This window comes from Tachyglossus aculeatus, chromosome 21, assembly GCF_015852505.1.
Source record: "Tachyglossus aculeatus isolate mTacAcu1 chromosome 21, mTacAcu1.pri, whole genome shotgun sequence".
Classification (NCBI taxonomy): domain Eukaryota; kingdom Metazoa; phylum Chordata; class Mammalia; order Monotremata; family Tachyglossidae; genus Tachyglossus; species Tachyglossus aculeatus.
The window spans coordinates 45,472,198-45,496,711 of record NC_052086.1 but is presented as its reverse complement, the minus strand read 5'-3'; the positions used below and the strand labels follow the sequence as shown (position 1 = coordinate 45,496,711).

Sequence of the window (24,514 nt, the reverse complement as noted above, 5' to 3'; positions counted from 1 at the left end):
CGGCAGCTCGAGCGTAAGAGCGAAGGAGGCGGACAGTGGCAGTGAATGAGTGAATGAAAGGGGGAGGGAATCCACGTGGCTGGCCCCGTGCAGGCCGGGTGCCCCTACTTCCCGTGTCAGGGGCATCTCGGCGCGGGGGGGGGGGGGGCGGGGGCGGGGAGGGTGTCCGACCCCCTGGTTCCTCCCTCCGGCCCCATCCAGGCCACCAGAAGAAGCTCATGCTGGCGGTGAAGAAGCTGGCCGAGCTGCAGAGGGCCGAGTGCGGCAAGTACGAGGCGGGCACCCTGCGCCGGAGGGCCCCGCCGTCGCCGGACCTGATGGGCATCGAGTCCCCGCCCCCGGCCGAGCCCGCCGCCGCCGCCGACTGCCAGTCGCCCAAGATGGTCACCTTCCAGGACAGCGAGCTGAGCGACGAGCTGCAGGCGGCCCTGACGGTGGGTCCGGGCCCCGGAGAGGGGCCCGACGGGGCGGCCGGGGCCGTCAGCCCCCCGCCGGCCCCCGCCGCCCGGGCCGGCTCCCTGCGGCGGGAGGGCGGCCTGGGCGGCCGGGCTCGCCACATGAGCAGCTCGCAGGAGCTGCTGGGCGACGGGCCCAGGCCGGCGGGGGGGGCCCATGTCCCGGAGCCAGGAGCACCTGGCCGACGACGGCGGCGGAGGCGGAGGAGGGGGAGAGGGAGGCCCGCCCGTCGCTCCCGCCAAGGATGCCCGCGTCTCGCGGCCCGCGGCGGGCAGCGTCAAGCGGGCCAGCGTGCCCCCCGTGCCCGGCAAACCCCGGCAGTCCTTCCCCCCCGGCCGGCGGGGCCTTCACGACGCCGCCGCCCACCCCCAGCAAGCCGAGGCCGGGCTCTCCGGTCCCGCCGGCCACGGCCAAGGTGAAGCCCACGCCGCAGCTGCTGCAGGCCCAGGCCGAGCGGCCCCTGTCCCCGCGCTCGCTGCCGCAGTCGCCCACCCACCGCGGCTTGGCCTACGTGCTGCCCCAGCCCGCGGAGGGCGAGGCGGGGCCGGCGCCGTCGCCCGCCCCGGCCCACGTGCCCGGCCCGGTGCCCCTGCTCTGCCTGCCGCCCGCCGCCGCCTGGGGCGAGGAGGCCGCAGCCGGGCCCGGGGAGGCCCCCGGGCGGCCCAAGAAGCGGGCCCACAGCCTCAACCGCTCGACGGCGGCGGGGCCGGCGGGGCCGGACGGCGAGCCGGAGCGCGGGGACCTGCTGGGCCCGGCCGGCGGGCCCTACGCCACGGTCCAGCGGCGGGTGGGCCGCAGCCACTCGGTGCGGGCCCCGCCGGGCGCCGACCGGAACGTCAACCGCAGCCAGTCCTTCGCCGTGCGGCCCAAGAAGAAGGGCCCGCCGCCGCCGCCGCCCAAGCGGTCCAGCTCGGCCATGCCCAGCGCCGGCTCGGCCGAGGGGCCGGACGGGGCCGGGGCCGGGGCCGGGGCCGGGGCCGGGGCCGGGGCCCGGGCCCAGCGGCGGCGGGCCAGCGACCTGGCCGGGGGCAGCGTGGACACGGGCAGCGCGGGCAGCGTCAAGAGCATCGCGGCCATGCTGGAGCTGTCGTCCATCGGCGGCGGGGCCCGGGCGGGCCGCCGGCCCCTGGGCGGGGGAGGGGGCCAGCCCCCCGACGGCCCCGACCGGGCCCCGGCCGCCGGCAAGCCCAAGGACGCGGCCGTCGGGCCGGACGGCGAGGTGGTCAACCGGCGGCGCACCCTCAGCGGCCCGCTCACCGGGCTGCTGCTGGCCGCCCGCCGCGGGGGGCCCGACGCCCCCGCCGGCGGGGGGCCCCTCGCCCGAGGACGGCGGCCCGGCCGGCCGGCAGCGGGCCCGGGGCGGGGGCGAGGCGGGCGAGGCGGGCGAGGCGGGCGAGGCGGGCGAGGCCGCCCCCGGCCCCAGGCCCGGGGAGCTGGGCCGGGTGGAGGCCAGCGCCACCCTCAAGCGCCGGATCCGGGCCAAGCAGGGCCAGCAGGGCCAGCAGGACAGCGTCAAGTTCATCCTCACCGAGTCGGACACCGTGAAGCGGCGGCCCAAGGCCAGGGACCGCGACCCCAACGGGCCGGACCCGGCCGCCCTGGCCGTCTACCACAACGGGCCCGGGGGGGCCCCCCCCCCGCCGGCGGCTGGCCTCCGAGCCCGACGGCCCCCCCGCCGGGCCGCCCCCGCCCCCGCCCCCGCCCCCCGGCCACCCCGAGGCCTTGCCCCCGCCCCCCGCCCCCGACGGCGACGCCAGGAAGCCGGCCAAGCCCCCCGTGTCCCCCAAGCCCGTGCTGGCCCCGCAGGCCCCCGGCACGCTGGCCTCGCCCACCCCCGCCTCCAAGAAGGTGCCGCTCCCCAGCCCCGGCAGCCCAGGTAGGGACTAGGAAGAATTAGAATAACGACGGTGCTTCTTAACAATAAGAACGATGATGGTATCTGTCAATCAATCAATCAATCAATCAATCGTACTTATTGAGCGCTTACTATGTGCAGAGCACTGGACTAAGCGCTTGGGAAGTACAAATTGGCAACACATAGAGACAGTCCCTACCCAACAGTGGGCTCACAGTCAATCAATCAATCAATCAATCAATCGTATTTATTGAGCGCTTACTATGTGCAGAGCACTGGACTAAGCGCTTGGGAAGTACAAATTGGCAACACATAGAGACAGTCCCTACCCAACAGTGGGCTCACAGTCAATCAATCAATCAATCAATCGTATTTATTGAGCGCTTACTATGTGCAGAGCACTGGACTAAGCGCTTGGGAAGTACAAATTGGCAACACATAGAGACAGTCCCTACCCAACAGTGGGCTCACAGTCAAGCGCTTACTATGTGCAAAGCACTGTTCTACGCGCTGGGGGGGCGGATACAAGGTGATCAGGTTGCCCCACGGGGGGCTCACGGTCTTCATCCTCGTTTTACGGATGAGGGAGCTGAGGAGAAGTTAAGTGACTTGCCCAAAGTCACACGGCTGACTATTGGCAGAGCCGGGATTTGAACCCGTGACCTCGGACGCCAAAGCCCGGGCTCTTTCCGCTGAGCCACGCTGCTTCTCTGTAATAATGATGGCATTTGTTAAGCGCTTACTATGTGCAAAGCACTGTTCTAAGCACTGGGGGGGGGGCGGAAACAAAGTAATGAGGTTGTCCCATGCGGGGCTCACAGTTTCATCCCCATTTTACAGATGAGGTAACTGAGGTTCAGATAAGTTAAGTGACTTACCCAACGTCACACAGCAGACATGTGGCGGAGCCGGGATTCGAACCTATGATCTCTGACTCCAAAGCCCGTGCTCTTTCCACTGAGCCACGCTTACTATCAATCAATCAATCAATCGTATTTATTGAGCGCTTACTGTGTGCAGAGCTCTGTACTAAGCGCTTGGGAAGTACAAGTTGGCAACATATAGAAACGGTCCCTACCCAACAGTGGGCTCACAGTCTGGAAGTGCCAAGCACTGCGCTAAGCACTGGGGGAAGATTCAAGGTCATCGGGTTGTCCCCTGTGGGGTTCGCAGTCCTCATCCCCATTTTACGGATGAGGTCACTGAGGCCCAGAGAAGTTAATAATAATAATAATAATGGTATTTGTTAAGCGCTTACTACGTGCCATGCACTGTGCTAAGCGCTGGGGGAGATACAATTCCCGTGGGGCTCGCAGTCTTCATCCCCATTTTACAGATGAAGTCACTGAGGCCTAGAGAAGTTAAGTGACTCGCCCAAGGTCACAAAACTGACAAGCGGCGGAGTCGGAATTAGAACCCATGACCTCTGACTCTCAAGCCCGGGCTCTTTCCACTCAGCCACGCTACTAAGTGGCTACCTACCGGGCGGGTGAGGGGAGGGAGAGGCCACGGGTCCCTCTCGGGGGTGGCAGGGGGCGGGGGCTTACGGGCCCGGCCAGGGCGAACGCTTTCAGGAGTGGTCGTCGTGGTCCAGGAGCCAGCACTCACTCGCACGCACTCACCCTCCTCGTCCTCTATAACACGCACGCACACCCGCGGACACCGACACTACGCTACTGTAGCGCGGCATTGTGTTGGGGAAACACGCCCTGGTCTGCATTGAACACGGAGCGGGAGCTCCACTATAGCCCCCCCACCCCCGGGTGTCCCTTAATACTTAATACTTAATGATGGCATTTGTTAAGCGCTGACTATGTGCAGAGCACTGTTCTAAGCGCTGGGGGGGGATACAAGGTGATCAAGTTGTCCCACGTGGGGCTCACAGTCTTAATCCCCGTTTTACAGATGAGGTAACTGAGGCTCAGAGAAGTTAAGTGACTTGTCCAAGGTCACACAGCAGACACGTGGCGGAGCCGGGATTCGAACCCGTGACCTCTGACTCCAAAGCCCGGGCTCTTTCCCCCCTTGGGAGCCTCACATTGTGGGCCGCGACGAGGCCTGGATTTGGAGGCCTTCGGCCTCCTTTCCCCCCAACTCCACTCCTCCTAGGCTGCTCTGGCCCAACCCCAACAGATTCCGGGAGGATGGACAAGAGAATAAGGGGTCGGTGGGCGGTCTGCTTTCCGACCTGCTGCTGATTCATATTGACTCATTCTTTCAATCGTATTTATTGAGCGCCTATGTTGCCAATTTGTACTTCCCAAGCGCTTAGTACAGTGCTCTGCACACAGGAAGCGCTCAATAAATACGATTGATGTTGATGCAGGGCACTGCACTAAGCTTCAGCGTTCACTGTGTGCAGAGCACTGTCCTAAGCGCTTGGGAGAGTACAGTACAACAATCAACAGACACATTCCCTGCCCCCAAGGAGCTTACAGTCTAGAGGCCCAGGAGAGGTAGGAGCTTGGGGAGGGATCGTCTACCCCTGCCGTGGCCTGCTGGGTCTCCCATCCTGGTCGGGATAATCAATCAATCGTATTTATCGAGCGCTTACTGGGTGCAGAGCACTGTACTAGGCGCTTGGGAAGTACAAGTGGGCAACATATAGAGGCAGTCCCTGCCCAACAGTGGGCTCACAGTCTAAAAGATAGTGAATTGAGGAACAGAGGGTACAACAGTTCACTTCTCTTTCTCTCTCTCTCTCCCGCTCTGGATGTCTCCACTCGTCCTCTGTGCCTCTCCCCGTCCCGTGCAGAGGTGAAGCGTGTCCACGGGACCCCTCCACCGGTGTCCCCCAAGCCAGCCCCGCCCCCCACGGCCCCCAAGCCGGTCAAACCCCACGCGGTCCTCCAGTCCGTCAGCACCACCCCGACGCCCAGTCCATCACCCGCCCGGCAACCGGTGCCGGCCATCAAGCCGGCCAGCACCCCACCTTCCCTGTGTGCCAGCCCCGCCAAGCCCCTGTCGCCCGGGGGTCTCCCGCAGCAGGTGCCCACGAAGCCGCCCCGCGCCTCCGTGGCTGGGCTTTCGGCGGAAGGCGGCCCCAGCGACAGTGTCCAACAGAAGCTGGAGGAGACCAGCGCGTCCTTGGCCGCTGCCCTGCAAGCTGTAGAAGAAAAGATCAAGCAGGAGGATGGACAGGCGGCCGAGTGAGTACTAGGCCCCGGGTAGCCGGGGGTGGGGGGTGGGGGGTCAAGCGGACCCTACGGTCAACGCCTCGGGCCCCCCACCAGGTTACTGTTCGGACCCCGTGGTCACCGCAAAGAGTTGTCCTGGCTTAGTGGAAAGTGCACGGGTTTGGGAGTCGGAGGTCACTTCATTCACTCATTCATTCAATCGTATTTATTGAGCGCTTGCTGGGTGCAGAGCACTGGACTAACCGCTTGGGAAGTTCAAGTTGGCAACATATAGAGACGGTCCCTACCCAACAGCGGGCTCACGGTCTAGAAGGGGGAGACGGACAACAAAACATATTAACAAAATCATCATCATCATCATCATCATCGATCGTATTTATTGAGCGCTTACTGTGGGCAGAGCACTGTACTAAGCGCTTGGGAAGTACAAGTTGGCAACATATAGAGACAGTCCCTACCCAACAGTGAGCTCACAGTCTAAAAAATAAGTAGAATAGTAAATATGTACAAGTGAAGTAAATAGAGTAATAAATCCGTACAAACACATATACAGGTGCTGTGGGGAGGGGAAGGAGGTAGGGCGGGGGCGAGGGGGAGAGGAAGGAGGGGGATCAGTCTGGGAAGGCCTCCTGGTGGAGGTGAACTCTCAGTGGGGCTTTGAAGCCACTTGGCTGTGTGACCTTGGGCAAGCCACTTCACTTCTCTGGGCCTCAGCGACCTCACCTGTAAAATGGGGATTAAAACTGTGGGCCCCACGCGGGACAACCTGATTACCCTGCATCTACCCCAGCGTTTAGAACAGTGCTTGACACATAGTAGGCACTTAACAAATACCGTCATTATTATTATTGTTATCTTGACGTCCTGGATCAGTCCATGGGGCCTCGTCCAACTCCCCACGATGGGAGTAGGACATGGGGGGGCTGATGGCGATTTAGCACAGGCCAGGCACCGGGCTATAACTGGGCACTCGGGACGGCACGGGAACCGACGCTCAGTCCTGAGGGAGAGGAGAGCTGGGTTAATCATCCCCATTTTTCAGAGGAGGAAACAGAGGCCCAGAGGAGAAGTTAGTGCCTTGCCCGAGGTCCTGCAGCAGGCCAGTGGTGGAGTTGGAATTGGAGATTGGGGCCCCAAGCTCACAGCCCCCGGATTCTTCCGGCCGGGCACTTTGGCTCTTCCCACCCGCCCTCCCTCCAGCTCCCTTGGGCGGCCCGTTGTGGATTTCCAGGACTGGAGACCCGGGAGGTTGGCTTGGGACCCGGGGGCGGGAAGGGCAGCTCCTTACTACTCCTCCGTCCCTTCCTCACAGTGCTGCGGCCGGGACCAAGAGCGCGGGCAGCATCCTGGACGACATAGGCAGCATGTTCGACGTCCTGGCTGACCAGCTGGACGCTATGTTGGAGTGAGCGCAGCGTGGGAGCCCGCGACCTCAGGACCGCGCGCGGACCTCACCCTGCCACCCCATCTCCCTCCTTCCCACGTCTCCCTCGTCTCCCCCGTCTCCCGCACAGCCCGGTCCACCCCGCCTCGCTCCCCGGCCACGTGCAAGAAGATGATTTCTCTCAGGAGCCGCGGCGCCGGTGGGACCCGGTCACACGGCCTCCGGGGGGAGGTGCGGGGTGGCCCACGGTTCCCACGGACACGCGGCGAGGGCCGGGCCAACATCCAGGAGCGGCTCTGCCCACCTCCTTCTAGGAGACCCTTGGGCCCTGGGTCCCGGCGTCAGTGTTGCAATGTCAGAAGGTGTGGTCTCCCTTCCCAATCACCTTCTCCGGGAGCCTTGGCCTGGAGGGGAAGAGGTGGCTGTGTGCCCAGGCCGGGAATGGGGACTGGGGGGATTTGGGCGCCGGACCAGGGGTCGCTGGAGTCCGAGGGAAGGAGGCCGGTGGGGGCAGCTGGGCCTGGACCCGCAGCCGGCACCCACATCCTCGAGCCCAGCCCTGCTGCCTGTCTACCTGCCCGGGCCCTGGGGGGAAGTGGGGTGGGAGTGTGGGGCAAGTGGCAGCCCCCTGGTGCGCCACGGGTAAAGGAGGGGGATGGGGAGTGCCCCACCCACCTCCTCCTTTGATCCCCGGCCTCCCCCTGCTCCATCATCTCCCTCCCCACCCCCTCGACCCCAGAAACAAGCACAAGTCCCAGCAGGGCGGCGGGGGACTGCCTGGCTTCTCCACCGTTTCAGTCCAAGGGCTCCGGTCACTGGCCTCTTTGCCAAGTGACCACTTTGCGGCGTCTTTAGGGGCCCGTTTGACTTCTCTGCCCCCGCTTCTGCCCTCCCTCTCTTCCCTGGAGCTCTTCTCTCTGGCCCCAGCCCAGCTCCCGTCCCACCCCGGCATGGCTCTCCCAGGAGTCAGAGGGGGGCTGAGGAACGGGCCTGAGGCCAGCACCCCCTGGAAGGGGTGGGTTAAGGGCTTCTGGGGCAAGATGATGAGCCTGTGGAAAGAAGGGGCAGAGGCTAGAGGGATTGAGAGCTGGGGTTAGGGAGGGGGTCCACCTGGAGGCAGCCCTGTGCCCCCTCTCCCTGGCATGGGGTTAATGGGGGACACCTCAATTCTCGGGGTGGGGGCAGCAGCAGGGTTGGATGGGGGGTGAGAGCCCCCTCCGCCCCCACCAGGACCAGTGGGTCAGGGAAGGGTGGTCCTAGCCCTATAACTCAAGGACCCCCTCCCCTCTTCCCAGCCACAGAGCACAGCACTCCTGAACCACAGCACAGGCCTTGCTCCAGATCGGGGACAGAGGATGCTCGGGTGGAGCTCCTCCACTCCACCATCTCTATCTCCAAACTGGCTTGGCCCTGACCCCCTGACCCTGAGCCCAGCTCTGGAGCAGCTCTTCCCCCATCCCCCCCATCCCAGCGGTCCCTCCTCCAGGCCCGCTTCCTGACAACAGAGCACAAGTGGGCTGAGGCCTGAGAGCCCTGTGGCTGACGGGAGCCGGGCCTGGGCGAGAGGGGGCTTCCCCTGCCCCGAAGGCCAGGAGCCGCTATGGACCTAGAGAGCAGTAGCAGAGTATTAATTTATTGCAAGAGCTGAGGCCCAGCTCCAGAAGGGTAGAACTGTTCACTTTAACAAATAATATATTTAAAGAAAGAAATACTATGGAGTCCTATAGAGAAGCATTTTTAAGAGTCAAGAGGAAACTGGATTTTCGCTCGAGGCAAAAAGCCCGTGAGCCCGTCCACCCGTGGCCGGGACCGTTTCTCCGGGAGCACAAAGAGGAGGCGCCCAGCCCCTCCACGGGCAGAGCCCGAGGGCGGCTCCGGCCCCTCGCCCGGCAGTATTAGGAAGGACAGGATGGGCAGTGCCAGTTCTCAAGGTCTCGCCCTCGGTGTCTGCCGTGGAGACTGAGGTGTGGGGGTGGGGTGGGAGGGAATGCGTGTGCGTGTACATGTGCGTGGGTGTATGCCGAAACCGCCCCGCCCCTCCCTCTCTGTGGCTATCTCCTGCCCAAACTCGGTCGCCCCGGTTCTGTTCGGGTCCCGGCCAAGGCCTGTGTCCGTGGTTTGAAACAGTGTCGCCGTATGTGGTCCTCGCTCCCAGAGCAGCACTGACTGACGTGTGTGTGTGTGTGAGTGAGTGTGTTTGTGTGCGCCCGTGGCGGGGGTGCTCCTCCATCCTTGCGTCCGGCACAATGTGGAAATGACAAGAGGAGAAAAAGAGCATGAACATAGGCGCTGTAGAGAAAGACGTATCTAGACCCCATCCCGAGAGGCCGCCGTGATGGATCTATACATATATATATATATATCTATTTTTTTTATGATTACGTTCTGGAATCTACTGTAACCCCAACCCGTCCCTGCGATGCGTCTGGTGCTTTTTCCATGCTGACCTGTGCTCTCGCCTCCCCCTGGATTATTATCAGAATCGTGGATGGTCTGTGGTGCCGATACCCAATCTATTAAGTCTGGCAACCAATATCAAAAAAAAGATGGAAATAAAAAATAAATAACAAAAAGAGAGAGAGAGAAAGAGAGAGAGAGACTGACCGAACTGGGCCAGCCCCCACTCCTTCTCACGCTGACCGTCAGGGAAAACTGTTGGGTTTTTTTCGCCAAGAGCAGGGCAGCCATTACCTGGGGCCGCCGCCCCCAGGATGGGAAGCAGTGTGGCCTTGTGGAAAGAGCACGGGCCTGGGAATCAGAAGGTCATGGGTTCTAATCCCGGCTCCACCACTTTCCTGTGTGTTATCTTGGGCAAGTCACTTCACTTCTCTGTGCCTCATTTACCTCATCTGTAAAAGGGGGATCGAGACTGTGAGGACAGGGACTGTGTCCAACTCGATTTGCTTGTATCCACCCCAGTGCTTAGTGCAGTGCCTGGCACATAGTAAGCGCTGAATACCCTCGTTAATAGTAACAACTGTGGTATTAAGTGCTTAGTATGGGCTGAACACTGGGCTAAGCGTGGGGATAGACCCGTCTCCCTGCCAGAAATCAAAGGCGAAAGAAGGGCCTCCTTCCCATCGTGGCGCCACGTGGCTGGGGGGGGAGGGGAGGGAGGAGCCTCCACCCTTGGGAGGGGGGGAGGGCTGACCCAGATTCAAGCGGCCCTGGCCCCCGGAATCACTGACCTGCCCCCACAGGATCCGCTCAGCTTTTATTGTCAACAAAGAAATAATCAAATCTATATTACAATTATATTAAAAACCGTAGAAAACGTGAGTAAAAAGCGACAGAGGAGTTTCCCAGGAGGGGTGAGCCCATGGAGGCTGGTGGAGCAGCTTGGCCCGCGGGTCTGAGGGCGAGTGTGGCCTAAAAATCGTACCTGGCTCCTGGCACCGCTGGCGCAGGTGGGCCCCGGGGTGAAGGCTGCTCCTGGGTGGTTCCCGGCAACAGTCCGCTGCGTCCTGGGTGGGGAGGGGAAGGGGGCCGAGCCCAGAGGACTCCCTGTCCAGGGTCGGGCACATCTGTGCCCGTGATGGTGCCCGCGCCCCCCACTATCCCTCAGCAACTTCAAGTGGGTTCTCACTGGCCGCCTTATCTGGCCCAACAGCACCAGGCCAGAGTTCACAGGGGGCAGTTAAGCACTGGGCAACCGGGTGCCGGGTAAAGGAGATGCCAGCCTGGGGCAGGAGTGGCAGGCAAGGAGCCTGTGAAGGTGGCAGGTGAGGATAGGCTGGGGGGCAGCCAGGCTCATGGCATGACTGGGCCGGGGTGTCTGGAGTGGAAATTCAGAAGAGCTGCCCAGGCTGCAATGGGCAGGTGAGGAGCCGGGGCCACAACAGTGCTCAGCCAGAGTCCCAGGGCACGGTGTTTAGAAATCTGGGGGAGCTGCCCGAGTTGCAGTGGGTGGGCCGGCAGCCAGGCCCACGGTAGTGCCCGTGTCCGGCCCCAGGTTGGAGCGTTTAATCTAGAGACCAGGGAGATCTGCCCAGGCTGGAGTGGGTCGGGGGATGACCGGGCCCACAGGAGTGTCCAGGCCCAGTCCTGGGCCGGGGTATCTGGAGTGGAGATCCGGGAGAGCTGCCCAGGCCGCAGTGGGAGGGTGGGCGACCAAGCCCAGGACGGTACCCAGGAACAGCACTGGGCCATGGTATCTGGAGTGGAGATCTGGGAGAGATGCCCAGGCTGCAGCAGGTAGGCAGGTGAGTGGTGGCCAAGCCCACAGCAATGCCCAGGCCCAGTCCTGGGCCGGGGTATCTGGAGTGGAGATCCGGGAGAGCTGCCCAGGCCGCAGTGGGCGGGTGGGCGACCAAACCCAGAACGGTACCCAGGAACAGCACTGGGCCATGGTAGCTGGAGTGGAGACCTTGGAGAGATGCCCAGGCTGCAGCAGGTAGGCAGGTGGGTGGTGGCCAGGCCCGCAGCAATGCCCAGGCCCAGTCCCAGGCCGGGGCATCTGAAGTGGAGATCCGGGAGAGCCACCCAAGCTGCAGCAGGTGGGTGGGTGGTGGCCAGGCCCATGGTGGCAGAGTTTGGTGGGTGGGTGGGTACAAGGTGCCAGCCTGGCCTCGCTCCTCAGCAGGTCCAGACCTAGGGAGGGTCCCGGGATAAGTGGACGGTTCTGTGGCCTCTGTCCCCTTGGGACACAGCTCGTCCATCCTTGGGCCGGCAGCCGCTGCCCTTCGCCTCCCCTTGGGGCTTCTCAGGGCCCCAGGGGTGGGCTGCTGGGGCCAACTCAACCCAGTCATGGCCCCCGAGCCCCTACAGAGCCATACAACCCCACCCCCGGGGTCTGTGCCACCTTCTCTGGCCCCAAGCGGGCAGCGACCACCGCCCCTTAAAAAGTCCTTTGGCTTCCAACCCCCCACCCAGGGACTATCCGATGAGCTTTAACCCAGCAGCACGCCATCTGCTTGGGATGCCACCCTCAGACCCTGACCTCCCCCCCCCGTGCCTCTCAGCCCGGGTCCTGAGCACCCACCACCCCCACCCCCCGCCCTCAGGTCCAGGGCTGCCGGGTGCCCGGCCAGGTTGCAGGGTTTGGTGTGTGGGCACCTCTTGGGACCACTGACCTTGACGGTGCTGTCCACGGCCCCAGAAAAGAGCCGTCCGCGGGAGACGGCCAGGGCCGTGACGCTGCCTTGGTGGCGCAGGAGTGTCTGGGTGCAGATCATGTTGTCCATGCTCCAGACCTAAGGTGAGGGTTGGTGGGGCGGGGGCGTCAGTGTGGCCAGATCCCCCCAGAGAGACCCGGTCCCGGGCCCCGCCCCCCCAGCCGGCACACACCCTGAGGGACCGGTCGTACGAGGCGCTGAAGACTTTGGTCTGGTCCGGCGTGGAGATGACCGCCAGGGCATACACAGTGCCTACGTGGCCCGTCAGCGTCCGCACCTGCTCTTTCGAGTCGATGTCCCACACCTGGAGGAGGCGAGAGCGGGGGTCGGCACCGCTGGGGGCAGGAGCGGAACTCCAAACCCCAACCGAACCCCATCCCGGGGCAGATGAGTCTCCCACGGAACAGGGGCGGGGGTGTGTCATGGGGAAGGTCCTACATGAATGAGGTTCTCGTAGGTGCCGCAGACGATGTGGTGGTTGGTGACGGCGATGGAGTAGACGCTCCCTCCCGACGTCTGCAGCACGTGGACGCACTCCAGGGTCCGCATATCCCAGATCTGTGGTCCAGTGGGCAATCAGCACCAGGCCAGTTCACGACCTCTGGGTCCACGGGGCTCCCGCTAGGAGCTCCGCGTCCGCCGGCCTGTGAATGCCAGCACTCACCCGCCTTGGCCCCCGCCGGCCCCAGTCCCCTGCCCCCGACCCGGCGGCCGCACCTTGATTGTCTGGTAGGAGCCACTGTAGAGGTGGTTCTGGGAGGCCACCAGGGCTCGCACCCAGTGATTCAGGCCCGTCAGCTCCTTCTTCAGCTTCAGCTCGGTCCCCACGATGTCCCACACCTGCAACCCCCCAGGAAGCGCCCCAGGCAGAGGGTTCATCTCGACCACTGCCTCCTCGGTGCCCGGCTGGACGCTCAAAGAGCCCCGCGGCAGTGATGGACCCCAACCCTCTGGTGACTTATCCCAGCGGCACAACTGCCCCCATCTCCTTGGGTGGCAGTACGGTCACCCCACCCCCTCCCTCCCTGCCCATCACCACAGGAGAGCTGACTGCCCCCCACTCCCACCCCCGGCTACTCCCTGTCCTCTGAGCCGGTCCTAGGGCAGGGAGCCAGCTTGAGCCTTTGGTTTGAAAAGTGGAACCAATCTAAGTTTCATTCCCCAGGAGAGAGAATGTAATAACAACAATAATAAAAATAACAGCAACGGTATTTTTTAGCACTATGTGCCAAGCACTGTGCTAAACACCAGGGTGGATAAAATCAGATCAGGCACAGTTCCTGCCCTACATGGGGCTCACTGTCTCACAGGGAGAGAGAACGGACATTTGATCCCTTGTTTACAGATGAGGAAACCGAGGCTCAGAGAAGTGAAGTGACTTGTCCAACGTCACACAGAAGGCGGGTGGCAGGTCCTCTGACTGCCAGGCACCTGGATTCTTGCCCTGAGGCCGCACTCCTTTTTCGGTTAGGAATCAGCATCTACAGGCTTCTACCCAAGGACCTGGGTCAGCTCTGACCCTTCGATCCCGCTAGACAGCAGGGGACATCCTTCAACCGCTCCATCCCTCTCTGCCCACCTCTGGGGTGGGATGGACCCCTTCCTGCTCCATTTCTCCCAGACCCCCCTCACCGCCTGTTCCACAGACATCACAGCCTGTACCTCAGAACAGCCGGGTTCGATTCCAGCTCTGCCCTGACCAGCTGTGTGACCTCGGGCAAGGCATTCAGCCTCTGTGGGCCTCATCAGTGAAACTGAGATAATGACTCCTGTACTACTTCTGTCACGGGGATGCTGGGAGGGTAAAATGAGATCATTTTGGGTGGGCCAGAGCTTGAGAGAGATAAAAGGGCCATAGCTCTCCAGGGCTGTACATCACCTGAGGGAAGGCAGTCTTCCCTGTCAGACTGGAAGCTCCCAGAAGGCAGGACCTGCGGGCCTAGTGCAGCCGCTGCCTCCCAAACACAGAGAACGGCGCTGCACCCTCAGCTAGACGGCTGTGGCTGGAGGGCCTGGGGGGTCCAGAGCGAGCCCCACCCTCTCCCTCCCCAGGCTGCCGAGGCGGTGAGAACCAGTGGGTACCTTGATGGCTTTGAGGGAGCCGCTGAAGAGCAGGTTGTGGGAGGAGACCAGGGTGCAAACGGGATTGTCGTGAGCTCGGATCGTGTTGACCTTCTGCAGGTTCTGGATGTCCCAAACCTGGGGTGGGGGCAGAGGGGAGGGGTGCTCTTCAGTGATGGGAGACCAGGAGGGGGTGGAAGAAGCTCCATGTCGGGAGGCTGGAGGGGCTCTGGGGCACCCTTTGGTGTTGGGAGGCCCGGGAGAGGGGAGGGGTTTGTTGGGGATGGGGGACTGGGGTGGGGTGGGGGAAGCTCAGTGTTGCAGAGCTGAGGAAGAGGAGGGCTTGCCAGTCAGTCAGTCAATCATATTTATTGCAGCGTGGCTCAGTGGAAAGAGCCCGGGCCGGAAGTCAGAGGACATGGGTTCTAATCCCGGTTCCTCCACTTGCCTGTTGTGTGACCTTGGGCAAGCCCCTTAACTTCTCTGTGCCTCAGTTACCTCATCTGTAAAATGGGGATTGAGACTGTGAGCCCCACGTGGGACAACCTGATTAGCTTGGATCTACCCCAGTGCTTAGAACGGTGCTCGGGACATATGAAGCGCTTAACAAATACCATCATTATATTATGGTATTGTATATGATATATTGCATGGTATATTATATTATTATTATTTTTTTTATTGATCACTTACGGTGTGCAGAGCACTGTACTAGGCACTTGGAAGAGTGCAACAGAATAAACAGACAATAAACTGCCCAAAATAAGCATATAATCTAGAGGACTGTCGATGATGGGGGCCTGGGAGTGGGGGTGCTTGTTGGGGTGGGGGACCGATAGACGGGGGGTGGGGGGAAAGACTCACTGGTGATGGGGGCCCAGGGGTGGAGCGCACTAGAGGGTTAAACCAGATGGGCATTCTGTTGGGCTCTGCCTTCCTCTTGAGAGATTCTCCCCCAGTCCCCAACTGAGCTTAGCTGCTTCTGCCTCACCTGCCCACCCAAATGGGCTTCTGCCAGCTCTGTCCCTGAGACACCTATCCTGCCCTAAGGCACTGGGTGATGATGATGATGGCATTTACTAAGCACTTAATATGTGCAAAGCACTGTTCTAAGCGCTGGGGAGGTTACGAGGTGATCAGGTTGTCCCACGGGGGGCTCACAGTCTTAATCCCCATTTTACAGATGAGGGAACTGAGGCACAGAGAAGTTAAGTGACTTGCCCAAAGTCACACGGCTGACAATTGGCAGAGCCGGGATTTGAACCCATGACCTCTGACTCCAAAGCCCGTGATCTTTCCACTGAGCCAAGCTGCTTCACTGCGCCACTGGGGTGGCGGGCCCGGAGCCACAGAGATCAGCCAGGGGGGCCGGGGGGGAGGAGAGGCCTGAGAGCCCGGCCCGTTCTCTGAGACAAAGGGGACTGCCGGGACCCTCAGGTCACAGGCCTGCTCCCCACTCCCACGACAGAGAGGGGGAATGGGCAGAGTAGCCTGGATCGAGGCCGCCGGCATCACTGCATCCCACTGCGTCTCACGGGCATGGGGAGCAGAACCTGGGGTTTCTGGGTTCAGTCACGTGGCTGAGGTCTGAGCCCCCTCCCGCTGCTCCAGGGCCCCCCGTTGGAACTCACAATGATGGTGCAATCCGCAGACCCGCTGTAAAGCTTGCACCTGTGGAGACGGGAGAAGAGACCGGAACTGGGGATGGGGTGACACCATCTACAGGCTCCACGAGGAGGGAATATCCCTGGCAGTGGGGTGGGATGGGGGACACCGCCGGCAGCGAGGTGTGGGGGACAACGACGCTGACGGCAACGAGGTTGGTTGGGGACCACAGACACCCGTCCGCCCTTTTTCTCTCTGCTCACCTCCCTCCCTTCCCCTCAGAGCCCCTCCCCTCTGCCCTGTCTGGCAATGGGGCAGGGGGTCCCCGGCCCGGACTCACCCCTGGATACACAGGGCCAGCACGATGCCGTCGTGCCCCTCCAGAGTCTTCTGGCACTTGTATGTGGTACAGGTGTCCCAGACCTGGAGAGAGGCACCAGGATGGGGGAGTGAGGCAGGTTGGGGGAGACGTAGGTTGTGGAGGATGATGGAGGTTGTGGTGGGCGGTGATGCAGGCTGGGGGGCAGTGGGACACGGGCTGGGGGCCAGGGCACCCTGGGGAGCAGTCCTGAACCCCCCCCAGCCCCCAAGACAGAACAGGACAGGACTGGACTCCCAGAGACCCCAGCCCCGCAGCTCCAAGCCCAGGTGGGAGAGGGAGGAAACCCTGGGGCCTGAGGCATCATCCCTCCCACCCGACCCCGGTGCAGGGGCCCCGGGGCTCCCCACCTTGATGGTCTTGTCGGAGGAGCCGCTGAACAGCAGGTCTCCCATGGAGCAGACACACAGGCACCAGACTGGGCCCTGGTGGCCCACGAAGGTGCCCTTGCACTTGAAGATCTGCTGCGGGTCGTAGGCTGAGGGGAGAGTTGCCCGTTTGAGATCAGGGACGTCGTCCTGCTGCCAGCTTGCACCCTCCGGCTGGTCCCTCCCTCAAGGGTTTGGGCCGTGGCCGGTCCCTCCCACGGGCTTCCCACACAGAGCCCCCCACCCCCTCGGCTTCTCCCATCTCGTGCACGCCGGGGCCACTGTCAGGAGAGGGGGTCACAATGGGGAAGGGCTTTGGCCAGGAGACGGGGGCATGGGAAGGCCGCGCACAAAGGCGCCATGGTCAGGAGAGGAGGACACGGGGGGGGCCACAGTGAGGGGAGGGGTCGTGGTCAGGAGAGGAGGGCACAGGGAGGCCTCTGTCAGGGGAGGGGTCATGGTCAGGAGAGGGGGGCAGGAGGGGGCCGCAGTGGGGGCCCCCACGGTGGAGTTCTGACCACACTTACATCCCAGGATCCCCATGTTCAGGCGGGCATTGATGTGTGACAGCTCATCCTGCAAGACCCCAGTGGAGACGGGCAGTCAGCCATGGACGGGTGGTCACCGGGGGGACGGGGTAGGTGGGCCAGGGGCCTGTGACTCGCCTCTCACCTGTCTGTCCAGCACCCCAGGAACACCAACCCCTTCCCTCTGCCCCGATACCGCGATGACGCCCGGGCACGAGGCTCGCCAGAACCATCGGCCAAAGCACCAGGCCTGACTGCCCAGAAGCCAGGAGGCACGGGAGTAGGCAAGCGTGAATGCACACCCCTCCCCCCCCAACACACACACACACACACGATGCACCCCCGAGTCTCACGTTGAGCATAGATGCATCCCTCCGGAACTCCATGAGATCCTCGCTGAGTTTGCTCTGGTTCTCATCCAGCACATCTGGAAAGAGAGATTCATTCTGGGGTCACGCTGGTGGGGTCACGCTGAGGCACGACAGGAACATACATCATTCTGGCCAGGCCACAGGAAACCCCCCCAACCCCCCGCAACTCTCAGAATGCACCTTCCTGCTCAGGCCAGGCTCCCACCAATGGCTGACAAAAAAAATGCACCCTGATAAACTACCACCATTTGCAGAAGGCCAAGGTGGGCATCCAAGGCAAAGCCCCAATGAGATGCCCGGGCCGGACAGTCTCCCCTGTTCAGGTGGTAATAATAATAATAATAATAATGATGATGATGGCATTTATTAAGCGCTTACTATGTGCAAAGCACTGTTTTAAGCACTGGGGAGGTTACAAGGTGATCAGGTTGTCCCACAGGGGGATCCCAGTCTTAATCCTCATTTTACAGATGAGGTAACTGAGGCACAGAGAAGTTAAGTGACTTGCCCAAAGTCACACAGCTGACAGTTGGCGGAGCCGGGATTTGAACCCATGACCTCTGACTCCAAAGCCCGGGCTCTTTCCACTGAGCCACGCTGCTTCCGTAGCTCCCTGAGGGCAAGGCGTGAGACTTGTGCTAGTGTTGTATCTCCCCAAACGCTAAATACAGTGCACTGTCCCCAGGACGCATTCAGTACATGCCATTTCTATTCATTTAATCGTATTTATTGAGCGCTTACTGTGTGCAGAGCACTGTACTAAGTGCTTGGGAAGTACAAGTTGGCAACATATAGTGTCGGTCCCTACCCAACAACGGGCTCACAGTCTATTATTATTATGGTATTTGTTAAGCACTTACTATTTATTCATTCATTCAATCGTATTTATTGAGCGCTTACTGTGTGCAGAGCACTGTACTAAGCGCTTGGGAAGTACAAGTTGGCAACACATAGAGACGGTCCCTACCCAACAGTGGGCTCACAGTCTAGAACTAATGTCAAGAGCTAGTCTAAGCACTGGGGCAGATACAAGATAGTCAGGTTGGACACAGTCCCTGCCCCACATGAGGCTTACAGTCTAAGAGGGAGAACAGGTATTTAATCTCCATTTTACAGTTGGGGAAACTGAGGCACAGAGCAGTGACTTGCCCAGGGTCACACAGCAGACAGCTGGCAGGGTGGAGATTAGAACCCAGGATCTTCTGACTCCCAAGCCCATGATATTTCTACAAAGTCACGCTGCTTACCATGCTATTATATCTCCCCAAGCTCTAGGTACAGTACACTGCACCCAGGGGGCATTCGGTATTATTATTATTACTAACATTATTATTATTGCTATTATGTATTTGTTAAGCACTTACAATGTGTCAAGCACTATTCTAAGTGCTGGGGTAGATAATGAGATCGGACACAGTCCTTATCCCATATTAGTTTTGTTGTCCGTCTCCACCTTCTAGACCGTTAGCCCGTTGTTGGGTAGGGACCACCCCTATATGTTGCCGACTTGTACTTCCCAAGCGCTTAGTACAGTGCTGTGCACACAGTAAGTGCTCAATAAATACGACTGAATGAACGAATGAATGAATGGGGTTCACAGTCAAGTACGAGGACGAACAGATAACGAATCTTTTGGACTGTGAGCCCACTGTTGGGTAGGGACTGTCTCTATATGTTGCCAATTTGTACTTCCCAAGCGCTTAGTACAGTGCTCTGCACACAGTAAGCGCTCAATAAATACGATTGATGGTGATGAATCCCCATTTTACAGATGATTAAAAACATGCACAGAAAACTGAAGTGACTTGCCCAAGGCCACACAACAGGGAATAGGCAAAGTGGAATTAGAACCCAGGTCTTGTGATTCCCAGGCCTCAGCTATTTCCACTAGGCCACACTGCTAATTATGGCTGCTGTTGCAACTCCCCATGAGCTAATTACTGGGCATGCACCTAATACACACCACGACTCATGCTACCGTTGCTCTCTCCTGAGAGTTCAGTATATCGGACTGCACCCTAGGCAGTCGGTACGCACCAGGACTACAGCCACTGTTGTCCCTTCCCAAGCATCCAGTTTCCACCATTCCCCTTTTGGCTCCTGGCCAGAGGTCTGCGGGAGGGCCGGAGTCGGAAGCCCCCCCGTCCCCTTGGGGCCGTCTTCAGGCCGAAGCAGGTGGGATTGGGGTGTATGGGATGTGTGGGGTGTCCCTCTCACCAAACTTGAGCTCCAAGTTCTTCTCGAGCTGGTCGATCTTCTCGGACAGCTTGCCAAGCATGGAGCGCAGGAAGGCAATCTCCTGGTCCTTCTGAGCCAGGGCCACTTGCATTTCGTGGAACCGATCGTCCGTCTGCTGCAGGAAATCTTTCAGGCCCTCGAACTTGCACACCTCCAGGTGCGTCTCGTAGGTGTCTTGGTTACCTATGAACACACACCTGGGGGGCGAGGAGGTGGGTGGGGCCGACAGACGGAGGGAACCTTGTGATGCCGGATGCAGATTCCCACCGGCTCCGTGCCCGCTTTGAGAGATCTCTCCAGCTTCCCCGAGGACCCCCGCTTTGGTGGTCTCCCGGCCAGAAGATTTCGGGGGTGTGACCCGAGGAAGTGGGGGTATGGCCCAGGAAAGTCAAAGGGTTTGGGATGGGGTGGGGAGGTTGGGGAGAATGGCCCAGGGACTTGGGGAGGGGAGTAGGGAAGGGAAGGGAACAGGGTATGGCCTAGGGTGTGGGGGTGTGGTGAGGGGTGCGGAGGTCAGAAGAGTAGCGGGGGTAATAATAATAATAATAACGATGAAATTTATTAAGCACTTACTATGTGGAAAGCACTGTTCTAAGCGCTGGGGAGGTTACAAGGTGATCACGTTGTCCCACAGGGGACTCACAGTCTTAATCCCCATTTTACAGATGAGGTAACTGAGGCACAGAGAAGTGAAGTGACTTGCCTAAAGTCACACAGCTGACAATTGGTGGAGCCGGGATTTGAACCCATGCCCTATGACTCCAAAGCCCGGGCTCTTTCCACTGAGCTATGCTGCTTAGGCTGGGAGGTGAGGGGTGTGTGTGTGGCATAGGGTGGAGAGGTCAGGAGAGGGAGTATAGTGTGGGGAGGTTCAGGATGTTTGTGGCATAATAATAATAATGATGGTATTTGTTGAGCGCTTACTATGTGCAAAGCACTGTTCTAAGCGCTGTGGGGGATACAAGGTGATCCGGTTGTCCCATGTGGGGCTCACAGTCTTAACCCCCATTTTACAGATGAGGCACAGAGCAGCAAAGTGACTTGCCCAAAGCCACACAGCTGAGAAGTGGCGGAGCCGGGATTCGAACCCATGACCCTCCCCACCATGGGGTGGAGAGGTCAGGAGAGGGGGTATAGTGTGGGGATGTTGGGGTTGTGTGTGTCATGGGGTGGAGAGGGAGTGGAGCAGGGACAGGAGAGGGGGTATGGCCTAGGATGGGGGAGGTGGTTTGGCGTTGGGAGGGGATGGTGCGGGGACGTCAGGGTGGTGTGGCGTGGGACGGAGATGGGGAGGGATGGGGAGGACGGGGCAGCCTGTCACTCACCCGTATTTGGAGTGAGGACACTTGATGTGCTCACACTCCTTCAAATGGGCGTCCAGGTTCATCTTGAGGAGTGGGGGGCAGCTAGGGTTGTTGGGGCAACGCACAGGGCGGTAGTCACAGCTGCCCTCATGGTCTCTGTGGACACACACACACACAAAGCGGGCCGGCCCACGACGGTCACCCCCTGGGGAGGTCACCCTCAAGGGCGCCCTGGGACCCAGTCCCCGCCCCGCCCAGGGGACGGAGTGCACTCACTTGCGGGCGCTGAGTTTGATGGTGAACGGGCAGCCCCGAGGGTCCACCTCGAAGGCCGCGGAGGGTTTGCCTGTGGTGGCCGGGCGGCAACCGTACTTGCAGTGGATGAACAGCTCCCCGATCTGCTCCGCAACCGCGATGTTATTGACCACCACGGTCAGCTTGGCATTGTCCACGGGGCACTTCTCTGGGCATGAGAGTGAGCAGGCGGGTGAAAGAGGGGGTCCGGAGGGAACGGGGGGCGCGCTGGCCACCTCCACCCAACCCCCGGGCCCGCCACTTACCAGATTTTAAGGCACATCTCCGACAGAACGTGTGCTGCGGATGCAAGGAGGAAGCTCAGTCAGTGACCTCGGGCTGACCGCAGATGGATGATGCGGAGATGGGTTGGCCTCGCCGCTCTCTCCGCCGACCCCTTGGCCCCGCTTGCTGCCTGTCACGCATCTTGTCACTTCCTCCCAGCTGCAACTGCCTGGGGCATCAGTCTCCCTCCCCACCACCCCTGACAGGAAACTCTGGGAGGGAGGAAGCTACTGACTTTTATTTTCCTCCCCCATGTGCTCACCAGTATGGTGGTCTGCACACAGTAGACAGGAAGTTCCTTGAGGGCAGGTGTGGTATCTACTAACTAATAATGATAATAATTATGGCACTTGTTTTAAGCACTTACTATGTGCCAAGCACTGTCCTAAGCACTGGGGTAGTGACAAGTTAATCAGGTTGGACACAGTCCCTGACCCACATGGGGCTCACACTCTTAATCCTCATTTTACAGATGAGGTAACTGAGGCCTAGAGAAGGTAAGTGACTTGCCCAAGCTGTCACAACAGACACGTGGCAGAGCCGGGATTAGAACCTAGGTCCTTCTGAGCTCCCAGGCCCGTGCTCTATCCACTAAGCCATGCTGCTTCTCAACTGTGTTGTCTTCTGCCAAGTGCCCAATACTACACTCTGCAAAGAGTTGACTGTAAGCTCCTTGAGGGCAGCGATTGTGTCTACTAATACTACTGTCTTCTATCAAGCGCTGTGTATGGTGCTTTGCACAACAGGAGACTGGAAGCTCCTTGAGAGAAAATATCATGCCTGCTAACTCTACTGTCCTCTTCCCAGCGCTCAGGGCAGCGCTCCCTGAACTCAACCAATACTGTCGATCGGTTGACTGACTGCCAGTTGCCAACTTGTACTTCCCAAGCGCTTAGTACAGTGCTCTGCACACAGTAAGCGCTCAATAAATATGATTGATTGATTGACAGGCTCCGGATCGTGTGGCTGTGGAGTCACACTGCGCCACAGGGATTTTGGTTTTGTTCTCCAGACAGTTTGTTCCTGAAACTTCTGCGGTGGGAGAACCCTGCCCCTATTTCTTTCCCCCCAGGGGGGCTGAAGTGAGAAGGTACGCCTTTCGGCCAAATGTCAAGATCAGACTTCCTCCAGACAGGAAGCCGACTCCATCCCTTTTAGACTGTGAGCCCACTGTTGGGTAGGGACTGTCTCTATATGTTGCCAACTTGTACTTCCCAAGCGCTTAGTACAGTGCTCTGCACACAGTAAGCGCTCAATAAATACGATTGATTGATTGATTGATTGATCCCAGACAGGTTTCCTCCTCTGCGGCTCCAATGGAGCCGAGAAGCTGTCCATCACCTTGCCCCTTCTTACTTCACCTCCCTTCTCTCCTTCTCCATCCCAGCCCGCACACTCCACTCCTTTGGTGCTAACTTTCTCATTGTGCCTCGATCTCGCCTGTCCCGCCGTTGACCCCTGGCCCACATCCTACTTCTGGCCTGGAACGCTCTCTCTTAAATCTGCCAAACCATCACTCTTCCCCCTTTCAAGCCCTGCTGAAGGCACACCTCCTCCAAGAGGTCTTCCCATACTAAGCCCTCCTTTTCCTCAGCTCCCCCTCCCTTCGGCATCACCTCAGCTCACTCCCTTTGCCCTTCCCCCCTCCCTGTCCCACAGCACTTTTGTATACATGTATATATCTATAATTCTGTTTATTTATATCGATGCCTGTTAACTTGCTTTAATGTGTATATAACCATAATTCTTTTTATTTATATTGATGCCTGTTTACTTGTTTTGATATCTGTCTCCCTTATTCTAGACTGTAAGTCTGGTGTGGGCAAGGATTCTCTCTCTTTATTGCTGAATTGTACTTTTCCAAGCGCTTAGTACAGTGCTCTGCACACTGTAAGTGCTCAATAAATATGATTGAATGAATGAGTGGCTACCTCGCTGCCCAGCCATTACCCCTCTGCCCTGGGACAGGCCCGCCCCCACCCCCCGTGCCCCGGTCACCGCCACCCTTCCCCTTCCTCCCCAATGCCCCCAGATGGAAGACTTACCCCACAGATGGTGATCACGGGGTCCTTAAACACACTACAGCACAGCTGACAACACAGCTTCACAGATGGTTGCTCGGCAAACACCAAGGGCTCCTGGGCGGGTGCGGAGGGAGAAGCGAGGGTTAAATTCAAACCTCTCCAGATCCCCCTTTGACCCAGGCTCACCACCGCAGCCACCACCACGGCCCTAAGGAGGGGCTCCTCCCAGGCAGCTGAAACATCTGCCCATCTCAAAAAGGCAGTTCACTGCATTGACAGTCTGGGAAACTGCGCCAGAAGCAAGAGACACTTGCCTGCCCTCAGAGAGCTGCCAGTCTGGGAGGAGTCAGGCGAAGCTGGATTCCTAACAGAGGAAGAGGGAGCACAAGCAGGAAGCAGGGGTCTCCCCACTCCGTTCCGCTGGATGGCTGCCTGTCTCCCCCTGGTCCGGAGCAGAAACTCCCATTCGCTGGCTTCCCGAGGCTTTCCCCCTTACACTTTTTTGTTCTCTTCCTCCAGTCCTTCCCAGACCATCCTTGCATGGTGCCTTATTCTCGACTTTCCCACCTCCGACCCCATACTCACACTGTTTCCCCAGCTGAGAACCGCCCCCATGTCCCACAAATCCACCAGACCACAGCCCTCCCCATCTTCAAATCTGCTTATTGTGTGTGCACTCCAATGCTTAGCACACAGTAGGTGCCAAGCATCTATATTCAACTCTCAAGGGCTTAGTACAGTGCTCTGCACACAGTAATAATAATAATTATAATAATGATGGTATTTGTTCAAAGCTTACTATGTGACAGGCACTATACTAAGCACAGGGGTGGATACAAGCAAATCGAGGTGGACAGAGTCCCTGTCCCATGTAGGGCTCACAGTCTCAGTAAGCGCTCAATAAATACGATTGAATGAATTAACAGATACCACCATGGTTAGCATTATTCTTAGCTTTCCCACCCTGCATCTTCCCTCCCTGACAACCACCTTCAGCCATTCAATTTCCAATGGATACTTTCCCACTGCTTCCAAACATGCCCATATATCCCCATCCTAAAAAAAATAAAATAAAATAACTGCCTTGACCCCGTGACTCCCTCCAGTTATCG

General features: G+C 59.6%; 2 protein-coding genes across 2 annotated transcripts in view; one reads left to right on the top strand and one right to left on the bottom strand.

Moving 5' to 3' along the window:
* Positions 1–9,593, top strand: part of CASKIN1 (CASK interacting protein 1) — an 88,509-nt gene extending 78,916 nt beyond the window's left edge. Inside the window, 7 exon segments of the mRNA XM_038762623.1 lie at positions 202–602; positions 604–783; positions 785–1,758; positions 1,760–2,087; positions 2,089–2,332; positions 5,067–5,460; positions 6,761–9,593. Coding sequence (XP_038618551.1) covers positions 202–602; positions 604–783; positions 785–1,758; positions 1,760–2,087; positions 2,089–2,332; positions 5,067–5,460; positions 6,761–6,857 — 2,618 coding nt within the window. The 3' untranslated portion in view covers positions 6,858–9,593.
* A 1,714-nt stretch (positions 9,594–11,307) lies between these two features.
* TRAF7 (TNF receptor associated factor 7) overlaps positions 11,308–24,514 on the bottom strand; it is a 45,908-nt gene continuing 32,701 nt past the window's right edge. Inside the window, exons 6-21 of the mRNA XM_038763630.1 lie at positions 23,424–23,516; positions 21,360–21,393; positions 21,076–21,262; positions 20,821–20,955; positions 19,475–19,692; positions 17,240–17,313; positions 16,887–16,935; positions 16,342–16,469; positions 15,953–16,035; positions 15,639–15,678; positions 14,029–14,145; positions 12,664–12,786; positions 12,385–12,504; positions 12,119–12,250; positions 11,905–12,024; positions 11,308–11,422 (exon numbers count right to left, since the gene is read on the bottom strand). Of these exons, the coding sequence (XP_038619558.1) occupies positions 11,408–11,422; positions 11,905–12,024; positions 12,119–12,250; positions 12,385–12,504; positions 12,664–12,786; positions 14,029–14,145; positions 15,639–15,678; positions 15,953–16,035; positions 16,342–16,469; positions 16,887–16,935; positions 17,240–17,313; positions 19,475–19,692; positions 20,821–20,955; positions 21,076–21,262; positions 21,360–21,393; positions 23,424–23,516 (1,668 nt within the window). The 3' untranslated portion in view covers positions 11,308–11,407. The remainder of the gene's footprint in view (positions 11,423–11,904; positions 12,025–12,118; positions 12,251–12,384; positions 12,505–12,663; positions 12,787–14,028; positions 14,146–15,638; positions 15,679–15,952; positions 16,036–16,341; positions 16,470–16,886; positions 16,936–17,239; positions 17,314–19,474; positions 19,693–20,820; positions 20,956–21,075; positions 21,263–21,359; positions 21,394–23,423; positions 23,517–24,514) is intronic.